Source organism: Gouania willdenowi, chromosome 8, assembly GCF_900634775.1.
Source record: "Gouania willdenowi chromosome 8, fGouWil2.1, whole genome shotgun sequence".
Lineage (NCBI taxonomy): Eukaryota > Metazoa > Chordata > Actinopteri > Blenniiformes > Gobiesocidae > Gouania > Gouania willdenowi.
In genome coordinates, this window is record NC_041051.1 from 24,121,945 (window position 1) to 24,138,494 (window position 16,550).

The window sequence follows — 16,550 nt, forward strand, 5'->3', positions numbered from 1 at the left end:
TATTTTTGCTTTCTCTCGTGGGCCGAATTGGACTCTCCATTGGCCTGATTTGGCCCCCGGGCCTTGAGTTTGACACATGTAACTTCAGGTGTCAGAATTGATTGGGGCCTTAAAATATAATAATGAGGCTGTTTTGAACACAAAGAGTGTCAACTGTAATGTATAGTGTGAACTCACACTTTAAATAATCACAATCAAAACACACGTCACAAGTTGAGCTCACTTTAATGACAGATCTCTAGGAACAAGTCCAACAGTTCGGACAAAAATATTTGTAGAACAAATTCCAACTGTGTTTTTCTGAGACTAATACAGTGTTTGTGCATTTCATGCTGGTCAACATATCCACACATGATCTGAGTTTGCTTCATTCACAACTCACACTATTCATATTTAGTCATCCCTCTGCCACCTGTTACAGCTTATTCATGCTCATGATTTTTAAAGTTTAAAGCAAGTTTCCTATTACTTTGAAAGGGTTTGTGCTTTTTTTTCTTCCGTTTTGTAGACTAGATATTTCTCTCATTCTCTGTGATTTTGTTAATGAACTCCACGCGGAGTAGCGAGTCACACACACACACACACACACACACACACACACACACACACATACACACACACACACACACACACACACACACACACACACACACACACACACACACTCGATTTATAGATGAAGTTATTCTCAGTCTGCTCGCTAAGTTACATCTGTTTGTTTATTAATTACTAACCTTGAATGATAAGCACCCCTGCACTAAGAAATGTTAAATGCTAAATAAATAGTTTTATTTGTAAGAATGTATGTGTCTTTTATCAGGTTCCACATAAACCGCAGCATTCGTGCAAACTTCATCAATTTATCATGCGCATGTCCCGTAGAATTAAACCAGGGTAATCGCACACGCTATTTTACTTTGCACCCGCACAAAAAACCCCTTTATAACACTACAGAGTACAGAGTATGTACACTTCTATGTACATCCAACCTTCAAACACATACTCATTTGGCCATAATTGACAAGTCTACTTAAGTTCCCACATGAATACATACTGTATTACCGATAGGCCCTGTACTAGTACTGTAATTTGCTCGATTGTGATGCTTTTCTTCCAAAAGTTTAACATTTTCCCACCACATAAAGTACCATATAATCTTCACAACTCTGAATAACCCACAGCCTAACACTTAAAAACACAGAATGTTGTGAGTCCTGATCGTTCGGTCTGAACATGTCACTCAGTCGTATCCACACATGGGTTCTGTCTACTTCTTTCTGTCTAGTTTGTTCATCATGGCCTTGACGTCGACAGGTGCAGCAGCAGCTGCAGCCTTGGCCTTTTCCTCCTCCTCCTGCTGCCAGAGGATGATGGGATGGATGCCTGCACCGCGGTTGTTAGCGTTAGCCTCCAACTGGGCAGGGCTGTGACGGCAACATGAAGACAGGGACGGGATCGTTAATGTAAGACTTCAGGATGAGATGGATGAAAAGTGAGGTCTCACCTGAAGTTATGAGGCTCAGGGTTCAGAGCTTTCTTTTGGATGTCTTTGTACACAGGTGACTTAAGATAACGGAAAAATGTGTCCTGTGTCGACAGAAGAAAAGCGTGCACAATAGAACAGAAAAATAAATGAATAAGAGTAGAAACTACTGATCAGAATCAGAATCAGAATCAGAATCAACTTTATTGGCCAGGCGTGAATGAATACACACGAGGAATTTCTTTTGGTGACCTGTGCTCTCTCAGGTAGTGTAACATTAAATAATAACAATCAACTAGAATAAAGAAAAGTAAATAAAATAAAGAAAAATAAATGAAAAAAGAAGTATAAACATAAATATAAGAGTAGTTAGACTAATATGTGCAAACTAAATAAAAATAACAAGATAATAATAATAGTAATAATAATAATAATAATAATAATAATAATAATAGTAATAATAATAATAATAATAATAATAATAATAATAATAATAATAATAATAATAATAATAATAATGAAATAAAATAAAAATACAATAATAATAATAATAAGATAATAGTGCAGATGCTCGACTGAATGTAGAATCTCTTTATGCTAATAAAATATTCATGTGAGTTATGGACAGACAACATCAGAGATATCATTACTCACATGTACTTACCTTTGGTTTACTAATGCATGACTACACTTTACTCGTGAAGCAAAAAGTGTCACTCGTACCACTAGTAACTTAAAAAAGTCCTCTAACACTACTACTGGCACAACATGTTCGACTAGTAGACTAGGTTGCTTTAGATCTACTCACACACTAGTGTATCAGAAACCTTTGCAAGTGAAACAAACTTCCTGTTTACTTGTACTAGTATACTTTAAATATCTCTATGGAAAGCCATTTAAGCATAAATGTGATTAGGGGTGTGGAAAAAAAAAAACGATTTGTTCTCTGAATCATCAATATCTTCTGATGAACATATACAGCAACTTGATTTTTCATCTTTACTTTTAATTTTGATATTAACTGGGTAGAATATCGCAATATATTGTCATATCGCGACATTGTGATAAGATCGTATCGTGACCCAAGATATCGTATTGCAACATCCTGGCCAATACTCACCCCTAAATGTGATATCGGTGATATGAACCATAGTTAAGCTCTACTAGTTCTCACATTAATAGTTAATTACATGTACTCAATTGTCTTTTACTAGTGCGCGAGTACACTTTACTAATAAAGCAAAAAGTGTCAATAGTAGTTCTAGTAAGTTTTATATGCTAATTAAGGGGTGGGGAAAGCAAATTCACGCTTTCCATTGGCTTTCAAAAATATTACAAAAAATCAGGGAGCTGGATTTGCTTATGTCACTCTTACTTCATCTGCATTAGGTCTACTAGTTCTACTGGGGCGTCATTAGTAATACTAGTAGACTAAAAACAGTCTACTAATAGTACTTGTTGGATTTTGAGTGTACTAGTAGTACTAGTAAACTAATTTAGTTTAGTAGAGTAGACCTTACTAAAGCATAATACTAGACAATTTTGTTTTACTTAGAAGACTTAAAATATGTTACTCGTAAAAACTCAAAGCTTTACTAGGACTACTAGTGACATAACACTGGTTACTAATAGAGGATTTTGGGTTATTAGTATTCACACCAAAAACATTTACTAATGAATCAAAATGTCTGTTTAGAAGTAGGGCTGGGCAAAAAAATCGATTTAATTGATTTATCAAATTTGTAGATAAAAATGATTTTCATTTTTCAATTTCGAGTTTTTTTAAATTTGTTAATTTCAAAAAAAATATATTAAATTTTTTTCCACCACAGTTTTTTCGGACTTTTTTGCGTTCCATCCTTGTGGGTTACCGTTGCGCGATGTGAGCCAGCCCCCTCTTTGTTTACATGTGTTTACCCTCTGAGTAGGCTATATATGTGCCACAGGCATGTTTCATTTTTTATTCACACTATGCTGAGATGCTAAAGGAAGAGTTTATTATATTTTAAATTATAATATTATATATTGTAAAATATGCAGTTATTTGATTTCTTAATCAGAAAATTTAAGCTACTGTGAAGTTGTTGCACTTTTGCTTAAACCTGGGTTAAAGCTTGAAATTGTTGAATGACAGAGTCTCATTTACTTTTTATTTTGGGATTGTTCTATGCATTTTAACTCTTGAGGACAATCACAGCAATAAAGTTGCACTTTTGACAATATATCTGATGTCTCCAGTCATTTTTAAGTGTAAAATCGAATCAAAACTCGATTTTTTTCTTTAAAAAATTGGAGATTTTTGCCCAGCCCTACTTAGTCGTACTATTAGGTAACTCAAAATATCTCACTAGTAATACTAGTAGACTGAATGTAAGTAGGTAGAATTATAACCAAATCCAGTTCTCTGATTGGTTTTAATATTTTTAACAGCCAATAACAAGTCTGAATTTGCTTTCCCCGCCCCCTTATTAGCATAACAGGCTTAGCAGTAGTACTAGATAACATTTGTAGGTCTACTATTATTTGTACTCGTGACACTTTTGATCTCATTAGTAAAGTGTACTCGTGCACCAGTAAACCAACACTGACTACATGTGAGTACGAGTAGAGTCTAACTAAGCTTGACTAATATCAGATTAATGCTCAAACACTTTTCCCATCCTGAGTGGAGAATGGATCAGAGAGCGAGACCTTTTTCATGAGCAGGAAGACGTGCGTCTGAGCTGCTTCCAGGACGTAGCGGTGAGGATGCTCCAGGCCTTTCACGGTCAGGCCCATCGTTCTTCCATCAATGTTGATCCAGCGGGGGGCCCCGGGGGCCAGGAAGGTCCTGGTGAAACACAGGGATTCATGCGGCTCACAGAGAGAATTATATTTGCTGATAAACTGTGCAAACACCACGCTATCAGGATATGACATCACATGCACAATGCACAATCCATTTAGAGCAGGGGTGTCAAACTCATTTTTTTGTTCAGGGGCCAAATACGGAGCAGCTTGACCTCAAGTGGGCCACAGATTTTAAGTGGGAAAATGAGTAATTTCAACATTATTTTGCCCTGGTTTGCACTTCTATGTAAACATAAAATACGTAAGAAAGTGACAATTTTCAATATTCTAGTGATAGATATCAGTCCCAATAGGATCTTCACTTTAAATTTCCTACAATTTCTACTTAATTAAGGGAAACATTATGTAACAATTTAGGGAAAATTGAAGGATTTTGTAAGAATTTGGGTTTTTTTTCAACAGTTTAACATTAACAATGGCTGCAATAATGCGTTATAAGCACCAGGAGCATTGAGTTTCTTTTACACAATGATTCATGTTTTCTCAGTAATCTTAACTTCCTCCTGCGGGCCGGATTGAATGGTCCTGCGGGCCGATTTGGTGCCCTGTGCCATGAGTTTGACACGTGATTTAGAATGTTTGCCTCAGATGAAGATGCACGTTTTCACCCACTCAGCTGTCCTACAGTCTCCATGATGAACACTTTACACATACAGACTGCTCATTGAAACAGGGCGGTCTGCATGTGCAGTGTGCACTGATCTTTATTAGAGATGTTAGCAGATCAGCTCTAAAGTGCCTTACTTGAAGATACTTTCTGCTTTCGAGGACATTGAGGATGCAGTTCCCCACTTCAGTTCTTCAGCTGCTTCCCAGAATGCCAGGTTTTCACCTGGAGAACACACACACACACACATGCACACACACACTTTAGAATCCAAACTCTGCTCATTTGATATGTTGCGTGAAAAAAAAAAAGTTTTTGGTTGGTGGTTTTCTAGTTAAAGTCTAGTTTATATTTGGCTGGAACAGAAATGGATAAACGTACCACTGAACTCTTTTTTCAGGAAAATCTTGAAGTCGTCGCGGCCACGCAAGTCACTGAGCAGCTCAAACAAACTGAAGGACCAGCGCTCCACTCTCATCTTAGTGGGAAGTTCAACCCTGTGCACACAGATGGAGGCTCCATCATTTAATGCATTCATTGTTTCACTGTAACTACAGCTCATCAATCATCTGAGTAATCTGTTCACGGCCCATGTGTTGTTATAATATTGTCAATAGTTATATTTTGACATCATATACTATATCCCCCCCTAACATTAGGCTTCCTGATTGTGCTTTAGTTAAACAGGCCAACGTGTTTGTAATCATCATTTGCATTTGAAACATCTATAAAAACATTGAACTACTTCAAGTAATCAAATGCGTTTCAGTGACTTATGTCATTTCTTATTCCCTTTCATGTTGGAAAATAATGCATATAATTACAACATGGGTAAGTTTATATATAATCAGGGGTGCACATGTTTTTTTTAGCTCACCTGGTCACAGGTACTAAGATTTTGAGTCCTTTTTTTGTAATATTTATGAGATATTGTGATACATACTCAGCTCATAGTCTGCTCTGAGTCCTATAACCTTTTTATCAGTGATGGGAATCCTGGCTCACAGTATTACATCAAAACTAAAATCTCGTCATTGGTGAACTGTAAATAATGAATCATATCTCAGTTGGTAATTGATTGACCGATCCTTGTTAAATTTGACTTGGTTATGTCGGGTTAGTTTATCAATTATCGCGTTTCATCTGAATTACAGATTTCACATTTTTAAATTGCGATTTTTTTTTTTTTTTGTCCATACATTGTAACCGACTGTATGGTTATTAATGGGGATATAAATGTTGGCCTGCAAAGTGTGAATGATCATGGTACCATGATCAGAATCATTGATCTAGATAACTGACAATAACTGTAAAAGAGTATTAGGAATAATTTGATGAGATTAAATGCAATGATAAATAATTATTTACATTATGAATGAATAACCAGCTCACCTTCTCATGTTGAGAGTCCAGTAGGTGTCGTTATCGGTTTGCCAGGGGTTACTGGGAACGCATGGGGCCAGGAAGGGATCATGGTTTTTGTAAGTGGTGATGTACTTCACCAATCTGCAATGAAAAAACTCCTATTAATTAGAGTTGTTTTGCTTGAAAAACCTCTGTCGTATCATGTACTGTATTTCCACTTTGAGAGGATTGAACCCTGCAACACATTGTATTAGACGTCCATAAGGTTTGACTTTTGCTTCAAAACGTTTCAGGCTGAATCAGGGTTTGATAATGAAAACACCAGTAAACTTAAAGAAGGTTTTTCATTTATGGACATGTTGTAGGTTTAAAAAGAAAGAAAAGAAACTCACGCTCCGAGGGATACGCTGGACTTGACCTTTGACCTCATGATAGCTTGTTGATAAAATATGTTCTGAAAAAAATATCATAGAAAGTAAAAAAAACAGTCTCAACATCATATATATTTATTATTTATTCAATATATATATATATATTCAGCACTCGCTGCTGGCATCAGTATTTGATTTAAACTACAATTCAGAGATAGGCAACTTTTGTCACACAATATCACAAAGTTCACATTATCAACATGCATGTTTGAGCATGAACACTGGAAACAACAAAGGGCTTGTATGTTTTCCTTGTTTTGTATTTTTTGTTGTCATTTTGTGTATTTTTGTTGTCATTTTGTGTATTTTTGTTGTCATTTTGTGTATTTTTGTTGTCTTTTTGTGTATTTTTCAGTAATTCTGTGTATTGCTGCTGTTCTTGTGTGTTTTGAGTCATTTTGTTGTCATTTCATGTTCTTAAAGTCATTTTTTTTTGGTCTTTTTGGTGTAATTATTTTTTCCATGTACTTTGGTGGCTGCAAAAAAATATCTGTCATGTCTGCTCAATGACTCAATGACTTGATCTTATGCATTAACTATAGACTAAAGACTTACCTTGCGTCGATATTTGTCAAAGGTGACTTTCTGATGGATAAGAACATAAAGATTATGATCAGAGACTTACATGACTGTGCATAAGTGATGTGCAACTAGGGGAGGCAAGGGAGTCATTTGGAATCAAAAATAAATAGTACTGTTTAAATGAAACAATATTTCATTTGGGCTGCACAAGGATTTAATAATGACGTAATTTATTTTTGTCTATAATTTCAAAAACACAAATAACTGAATTGTTTGTGGTTTGGAGACACGTAGGAGGGGGCGGGGCTGAAGACCGATTGCCTGTTTTTCTCCCTGTTTGTCCCCTTAGCACATGTGTCAAACTCAAGGCCTGGGGGCCAAGTCCGGCCCTTTTGAGCATCTAGTTGGTCTCACAGGAGAAAGTAAAAATGGCAGGACAACAACACTCGGTGTGTAAATAACCAACTAATCCAGCTGTAGATATCACAGTTTCTCCAAATATGTGACAAATTCAATAAAACTCCACAATATTTGCAGGGCTCACAGTTTTCCCATGTTTATATCACATGATGGAAGTCATTTTTAATGGACATTTTTTTAAAGAACTCTTCTTTTTTCCAAAATCATTAAACTTTCCTTAAATTATTTTGGAAACTTCCCTCAAAATCAATGAAAAATGGTCACAAAATCAAGGAAATTGAGGTGAAGCACCCACAGGGACTGATAATTATCATTTATTACTGGTACTTGGATATTGTCGGTGTCTTACATACTTTGCACAATAATTAAAATGTGGAAGTGCAAACTAGGGTATATTCATGTTGAAATTACACGTGTTTTTGTCTAAAATCTGCATTTGACTGTCCTTCACTTTCTATGCAAATAAACAAAGCGTTCTGTGTTTCTTCACAGCATTGGGTGTGATATAGTGTTCATATAGTATAATCAGACATACATCTTGAAGTTACTGGCTCTTTTCAACTGTTTTTTGATGCATATTTTTAAATAATATTTTTATCAAATTTCATTTTGCACTGAATGATTTTTTTTCTGCTGTCCTGCTTTGCTGCTCTACCACTGTAAATTTCTCCTTTGCGATATGAATAAAGGATTATCTTATCTTATCGTTATCTGTTTTAATTTATTTTCTATCAAAGTGAAAATACAACATATATCCTCCCTTGCATGAATCTTTCTGTATGTCTGAAACAGAGGAACCTTGGGATACGACCACAGTGCTAAACTCTAGCTAATGCACATGCTGCATAACAGACAAACTGGGGTGGAGGCAGGTTTGAACTACGACAGCGTTTCAGTGCCATAATGACAATTTCTTTCTTCCATACCTTGAGAATAACGATTTCCTGCAAGTTCATGTGGTGCATCCTCTGGGATAAACACGTTTTCTTGCGTATTCTTTTCAAAGTTCTGATAGTGATGACGATGTGATGCAGATGGGCCAAAATATGAAGTATTTCCTGATTTGTACAACTTCACAAAGTGCTGCACAGATCCAATTTTAAAGCAGGGAAACACTGTGGAGACTCAGATCCACTGCAGAGTTTTTGCTGAAAAAAATTATGACTTTATTCTAATGAAATTATGACTTCTTTTAATTTTAAAACAAGTTTTTTCAATCATAACATTACCAATTTGTAAAATTATGACTTTTTAATCTTCTGACAGTAGGACTTTACTCTCAAAATAATAATAACAATAATAATGTTTTTTCTCATAAATTTAGACTTTATTCTTCTCATTGTGGACCTAAAACGCTGTTGTAATATTGTGTTAAATGTAGAATGCTAATAAGGTGTCATAATAGAAGTCCAAACCAGTTAGCTGTTAAAGCAGCTTGACAATGTCACTTATTTTGTCTTTTCTAGAGGAAAAAATACAATTTTGAAGCAGAGAATACACATTTGATGTCCAAAGTTTGAGACCATCAATAAACACAATAAAGGGATGATTCAACATGTTATCACGTCACATGTATACATTCCTACAGTGACTACATTTGTTTCCCCAGGAATTTAATGTGGTTCCAGACTTTGGAAAATGGACAAATACACAGCCAAAAAAACACAAAACTAATATTTTCCTCTCCAGGGTTCATCAGTGATCTGTGCAGAAGTAGAAGAGAGTAGATGATAAAATGCAGTGTCATGGTTCCCTCCATATGAAGCCTTAGGATGTGTTAGTCTGAGTGTTTACCTACCGGTTACCTCGGTGACGGGATTGAGAAGTCGATCTGGACCAGAGTCCAATGCACTGTGAGTACGCCTCTGTTCACAATAAAAAGATGAATACACATGAAACACATCTCACAACGAAATGTTTTACTGAGCTGTGACAGATACAGACTGGAGGCCTGTTCACGATCCAATACGCCCTCTCCTGGCAGTCAAACACCACACGGTCCGCCTTCTTCCTTTCCTTCCCAGCCCTGACACACGTATACACAAAATGACTCACACGCCAAGGACACTCGACAACTAATAGATGAACAACTTTGATCACTGGAAAATTTGAATGTTTCTGATCTGATGGTCACATTATCTACATTTATGTCAGCATTAGAATCATGAGCAATCAGAGCGTTACCACAGGGAAGAACAAAGGGTTTGTGTGTGTGTGTTTTTGTTGCTGCTTTGTTGTCACTTAATGTATTTTTTGTGTTTTTGGAATAATTTGGTATATTTGTTGTTGTTTTTTCCCCCAGTTTTGTGTATTTTGTTTAGCCACTTTTTGCGTTTTTATTCTTTTGTGTTTTATTATTATTATTATTATTATTATTATTATTATTATTATAATAATAATAATAATAATAATTCATAGTCATTTTGTGTGATTTGGAGTTATTGTGTATATTTGTGGTTTTCTATTGTTTTGTGTCACTACATAATTTTTTAACCTTTTGTCATGTGTTTTATTTCTAATATTAATGTTTTTTGTTGTTCCTTTTGTGCTTGATTTTTTGTGCAATTTTTTTTTGTCGTTTTCTCTATTTCTGGAGTTATTTCATGCATTATTTTGGTCTTCATATTCCTTCCAACTTGAATTACACATTCTGGGGGATTTGTTTTGGGGGGCCCCACAAAATTAGAGCGAGGGCCACATGTGGCCCCTTGACCACCAGTTGCCCATGCTGATCTAGCTGACGCATGATGCATGATGGGAAGCTTGTATTTCTATTTATTGAAGATGTGGGCAGAAGTGTGGACTCTTCCTCATTTGTCACCAGGTTATGAACCATTCAACTCGTGACTCCTGTGTGTTTTGTTGTGTTATCCAGATCTGTAATCGTAATCACAAAAACCTGCTGAGTGAGAAGTTTTCAGACGTACTGAATATTTAAATCTGCACAACCAGCAACAAAGGTTTTGTTTCAATATGTTTACTTTGTCTTTTTCATAAATAAAAAGTTAACATTAATAAATGCAATGTTGAAAACGTAAGTGCTCGTTCTAAGACACATTCGATGGATTTGAGTTTACGTGTGATTTTTATCTCTATCTTTCAAAGTGGTCAAAGCCAGCCTCTCACTTGTATTGTTCAGTGGCTTGCATCACAATGAAGTCCCACTTGTGGTTCAGCCAGTCATGGAGGTGGTTATAATGGGCCTGTTTGGAACACAATAAACAGATCTGTTATACTGTAGGTCATGGAAGCTTTCATGCTCTTTATTTTGCTATTTCAACTGTTACATGACAAACTAATGATATCAATCGGCCTCTATTTTATTTTCCAACATTTCTGTCTGTATTTAGACTCAAACAATGGTATATAAAAGGCCTTATGTACCTGTTCATAAGGTTCCAACATGCCTTTCTTTCGGATGTTCCTCTTTGTCAGGTAAATTGCTGCAATCATAGCATTTAGAAAGTATGAAAATTTATGAATCACATGTATTTGCCTTTTTTTGAGCTTATAATACACACAGGAAATCTTATTTTCACTTGTGAAAGTTGTGCGTACCATAGTCTGTGTCTTCCGCACAATATTTCTGCGTTGGCCAGAAGTACGGGGTCTAAGAAAGTGACATTTCATTTATTCACATGTATTACCTCTACTTGTGAACAACTGAACAGAACAGAGCTCATAACATTTATCTGATAACAGTCTTTTATTCAATAACAAAAGGCACCAAATCCTGGTTATTTCAGCAACAGAGAAGCTTTCATGTTTGATTTTCAGCAAATTTGCTAAAATAATTTATTTATTTTTTGTCCTGTTTGTACTCCTTTTGCTTGTTTACTTTTTATTCAACTTTTTTAGTCTTTTATTCTAGGGACAGGCGTTGGATAGGGCAGACATAGGCACCTGGCATTTTTGTGCTGCTCCTAAAGTAAACAAACAAAATGACAGTAAGAACACGCAAAATGACAGAAAAACACACAAGACAAGAACCAAAAAATGCACAAAATGACTTCAGAAACACAAAATGATTTTTTTTTTGAAAAAGTCAAAAATTGTCACTAAACAACAACATTTTAGCATTTTCTTTTCTCAGGTTTCTCATACATTTGGGAGGCGCACAAAATTAAACCAAGCATTAGTTTGAATTATTTGGAAAACTTTGTTTGAACTTTGTTTGACCCTGCATCTTAAAACATGGGAATGAGTAAAAATAAATGATTTGATTAATGTATTTTGCAGAGGTTTAATGTGTATATTTATTAGGGGTGTCCTGATCCGATATTGATATTGGATTTCGGTCCGATATCAGCCTGAAAATGAAGATCGAATATTGGATTCAAATTTCTGATTTTTTTTTTCAATTATTTTTTTTATTTATTTTATTCAATTGTAGAATACTGTAGATATTATGTTGAAGATTCAAATATTTGTAACCAGTTGGTTAATATTAAATGGGTCAGTTTTTCTCATCCCTACTGTTGCTGACTATTGTTCTCTGTTTAAACAACATCACTTTCTCAAGCCTTTTTTTAACATTCCACACTACAATACAAGTAATTATTATTTTTTTCTGAAAGAAAAACAAAAGTAATAGATGTATGTATGATTCATTCGGATCAATATTGATATCGGCCAATACGCAAGGCTGCAATATTGGAAATTCAAAAGTTGTAGAGGGACATACATTATATTGAGAAGTAGTTAAAATGAAGAGCGTTTATTTTCACCTGAAAGCGGTAGAGCGTGTCATCATTACACATGACCAGTTTCTTGTGGTTCTGTAGGGGATAGATGTATCCATAAGCCACGAGCATTGTGCTAAAGGCCTGAGCCTCTGCACCACAGACGAGAGAATACAGAGAGAGACTTCATTGAAACAGAGCACACCACATGCACAAAGTTTCATTTATTTTATATAATAACATATTTTCTGAGAATACAGCTATACCTTCTGCAGTAATCTTCATCTTTTCAGCCACCCATGCAACAATGTCTTTACCTGTGTGAGAAAAATGATGGGGAACTGATTTATTCATGACTTGCTTTCAAAATCAGGAAAATAGTGTTTTTTTCTGACCCATGGCCCTAAATAATGTTCAAAAACACTTTACAATAAGGGGCCCTTAATTAACGTTAGTTAATGCATTATTAAGCTTTAATAAAACACAAAAAATAGGATGCTAAAACCCAATGCAGTACACAAAATACCTTTAAAATCACAAAAAAAAAACAAAAAAACAAAAAAAATACACAAATATACAACAAAACTACACGAATTTACTCAAAAAATATACGAACTGACAAAAAATACAATGAATGATTTTAAAAACAGAAACACACAAAACGACATCAAATGCAGACCGATTGACCCCAAAAACAAGACAAAACTAAAAAAAAAACACGCACAAAAAAATACAAAATTACAACAAAACGAAACAAATGTTCTACAAAAATATAAAGAGCGAAGTATGCAATAAATGTTTCGAAAAAATTACAAAATGACAGACAAATGCATAAAAACATCCAAAAATACACAAACTTACCACAAAACTGCTCAAATTTACTCCAAAAACACAAAGAGCGACAGAAAAATATGCTAGATGGTTAAAAAAAAGACACAACACAACATAAAAATGTACAAAATCTCAACAAAAATACACTTTGTAACAACAACACAAGAAAATGACAACAAAACTAGACAAATTTTACTCCCAAAATATATAGTGACAGAAAAAAAAACACTAAATAATTCGAAACACAGTAACACTCAAAATAACATCAAATATATACTAACTGACCCCAAAAATAAAGAAAACTACAACAACAACAAAAAAAACACAAAACAATGACCAAAACTCACAAAGCGACTCCAAAAACACACAAGACAACAAACACACATACTGTACATAACAAACATTGTTGTTTCATGTGTTAATGCTCAGATTGGACTTTATTAGTGCTGACATGAAAGTTGATCATGTGACCCTCAGATCAGATACCATCACATTTTTGCAGCCCCGCTGTGATGAAAGTTGCTCTGACCTAAAGAAATACATTTAGTTTGATTTGATTTATTTTCATATTTTCCATTTAAAATGGCGTTCTTCATTTCTCATGATTAGCTCCATTACATAGGTATTAATAGTGTTTTTGTTTATATCAAAACGTGCACTTGGTTATTGGCTTCTATGACAGTGATTTCTTTGAGCTAAACCACATAATTAATCCTACAGCTCATGTTCAGTGCAACGTCTTTTAACACATGCAGTGCTGGTGCAAACATGGATTTACCTTGGCTCTGGTGACAGACTGACTTCCCTGTGACAGTCTTATAGAAGATTAAAAAGCCACTTTGTATCTGGAAGCTTCAGACTGAATCTGATCCAATTGCACGGTGCCTTATTTAGCTACTGTCAGCAGCTTATGCAGCATCACCTTCTGCCAATGGATCCACACACAGCCAGTGCTTTGGTTCAGGGATGCTAACAATGATTATTTATATGTAAACAGGTCACATCTGCCCACATTAATAATGAGAAATCCTGATAGTCTTAGTGTGTGTTTGTGTGTGTGTTTGTGTGTGTGTGTCGAGCTCAGTCTCACCAGCAATGACGTGTGGAATTGTGGTGACGTTTAGCTTCTGCTCCGACCCTTTCACTCCACTTTTTGGATCCTGCATCTCCACCATGATGGCCTCCAGCTGGAAGCAGAAAGAGCTCTTATTCATTTATTTATTTAAAAAAAAAAAAAAAAAAAAAAAAAGATCATAAAACAGAAAAAATGTGAATAAATATTCAAAAGTAAACACAAATAAGCTTAACATTGATCTAAATAATACATACATCCACTCTTTCATCCACCCCCAGTGAGAAAAACCACACCAGCTTCCATAATGCTGTTAAGCAAGCAATTTTCCACTTTCACACACACAGACAGTTGCAAAACAACAGTCATTATGGATTTTTGGAGTAAATGTTATGCATTTATCACCATCCTTTTTGTATTTCTCTGTCATTTTATGTGTTTTCCAGTTGCCTTGTGTGATCAAGGAATCATTTTTGTTGTTTTCTCTCATTTTTTGGTGTTGTTTTGTCGGTTTTTGGTCCCTCTTTGGTCATTTTGGGTGCTTTTTTTTTGTTATTTTTGGGTTTCATTGTTATTTTTGTGTATTTAGTTGTCTATTTTCCTGTCATTTTATTTGTTTTTGAAACAATGTTGTTGTCTTTTGGTATATTTTTCTCTTTTTTGATTTCTTTTGTCAATCATTTTGTGTGTTTTTAGGGATTATTTTGTGAATTTACATTCGAGGCCACACAAAATTAGACTGTGTGCAGCATTTCACAGAATTCTTCTTTTTATTGGATAAACCAGTTTATTTAATGCAGCTAAGGCTACATTCAGACTTAAATATAGCTATATTCACTTCAGGGCAACCAAAGTAAAACATGCTGATAATTTTACCTTCAGTGACTCTAAAATCTAATTAGCTTAGAGATTAGCTTCTTTGAGCTTGTTTTCTACGAGGCAACAAATCAGGCACAAATATCCTTCTGTAGATGCTGGATGGAGCAAAAGCAACACTCATCTGATCCATTTTTATTTTGTTTGTAGATGCTGAATAAAATAAGTGTGATTATTATAGAAATCCTTAATGTATAATTTCAGATAACCATTGTATTATTGTCTTTCTATATTACATCCTCCATACTGCTGGGCTAGATAATATTTAGATTTGCTCAAACTTTTGACTGAATATAGAAATGTATTTTCTGAGGTCATATATCCTCCACTTACTTTGGCGAGGCAGTGAACACGAGGTCGAATGTGCTGTGTCCGATCAGGACGAGTAGTTCTAATTGTCATATCTGCAGATGGATGAAGTCAAAATCCCCCGGAATAAAAATCCTGCTGAGAATGATCACACTTTGAAAATGAATAGCTTCTGATGTGTGTTCACATGCCTTAATGCCTCCTCTCTTCAGAGGACAGTGAGTAAGCCCTGATGAGAACGACACATTTATCCTCCAATCAGCTGCAGGAAAACTTTCCTTCCTGTTCCATTTGTTCCAGAGCAGAGACTTCATCAAAGTGGGGGCCACAGAAATGTGATTGTCTGATCTTAGGGTCACATTATCAACATCCATGTCAGCATTTATAATAATGACATTAATGCATTAATAAATACAGGAAACAACACTTTTTTTTGGTTATGTGTTTTGTCACATCATCTATACCTTCTTATCCTTTACAGCAGGGGTCTCAAACCCATTTTAGTTCAGGGGCCAAATACGGAGCAGTTTGATCTCAAGTGCGGCTCAGATTTTATGCAGGAAAATGAGTAATTTCACCTTTATTGTGCCCGAGTTTGCACTTCTACGTATACATTAAATACTAAATATAAGAATCTGAAAATATCCAAGCAATAAATGACAGTTATTAGTCCCAACAGGATCTTCACCTTAAATTTCCTAGATTTTGTGACCAATTTCTATTTAATTAAGGGAAATATTTCAGAATGATTTGATGAAAATTGAAGGATTTTGTAAGAATGGCTGAAATCATGTGATATAAGCACCAGGAATGTTGAGTTTCATTTACACAATGATTCATGTTTTCTCTGTCATTTTTACTTTTTCCTGCGGGCCGAATTGGATGCTCCAAAAGCCCGGATTTGAACCCCGTGCCATGAGTTTGGCACATGTGCTTTACAGGGTCACAGGGGAAGCTGGAACGTAAATCCCAGCAGATATAGGGCATAAAGCTGTTCGTTGTGTGATTTTTTTGTGTAGTTTTGTTGTTGTCTTGTGTGTTCTGTTGTCATTTAAAAACATAGTTTTCCAGTTTTTTGAATGTATATTTTGTCATGTGTGTT

General features: G+C 35.2%; 1 protein-coding gene across 1 annotated transcript; it reads right to left on the reverse strand.

Annotated features, from left to right (window-relative positions):
- Positions 1 to 1,267: 1,267 nt before the first annotated feature.
- Positions 1,268 to 15,541, reverse strand: rgs9a (regulator of G protein signaling 9a). Its single transcript, XM_028454670.1, has 17 exons — positions 15,473 to 15,541; positions 14,282 to 14,378; positions 12,627 to 12,677; positions 12,406 to 12,512; positions 11,237 to 11,288; positions 11,063 to 11,121; positions 10,805 to 10,881; positions 9,623 to 9,704; positions 9,477 to 9,543; positions 7,292 to 7,317; positions 6,698 to 6,759; positions 6,333 to 6,446; positions 5,322 to 5,437; positions 5,078 to 5,165; positions 4,175 to 4,313; positions 1,505 to 1,587; positions 1,268 to 1,424 (listed from the first exon to the last, which is right to left on the reverse strand). Exons 1-17 carry the CDS (start codon positions 15,539 to 15,541, stop codon positions 1,268 to 1,270), a joined length of 1,446 nt encoding a protein of 481 aa, XP_028310471.1.
- Between the last annotated feature and the right edge of the window lie 1,009 nt (positions 15,542 to 16,550).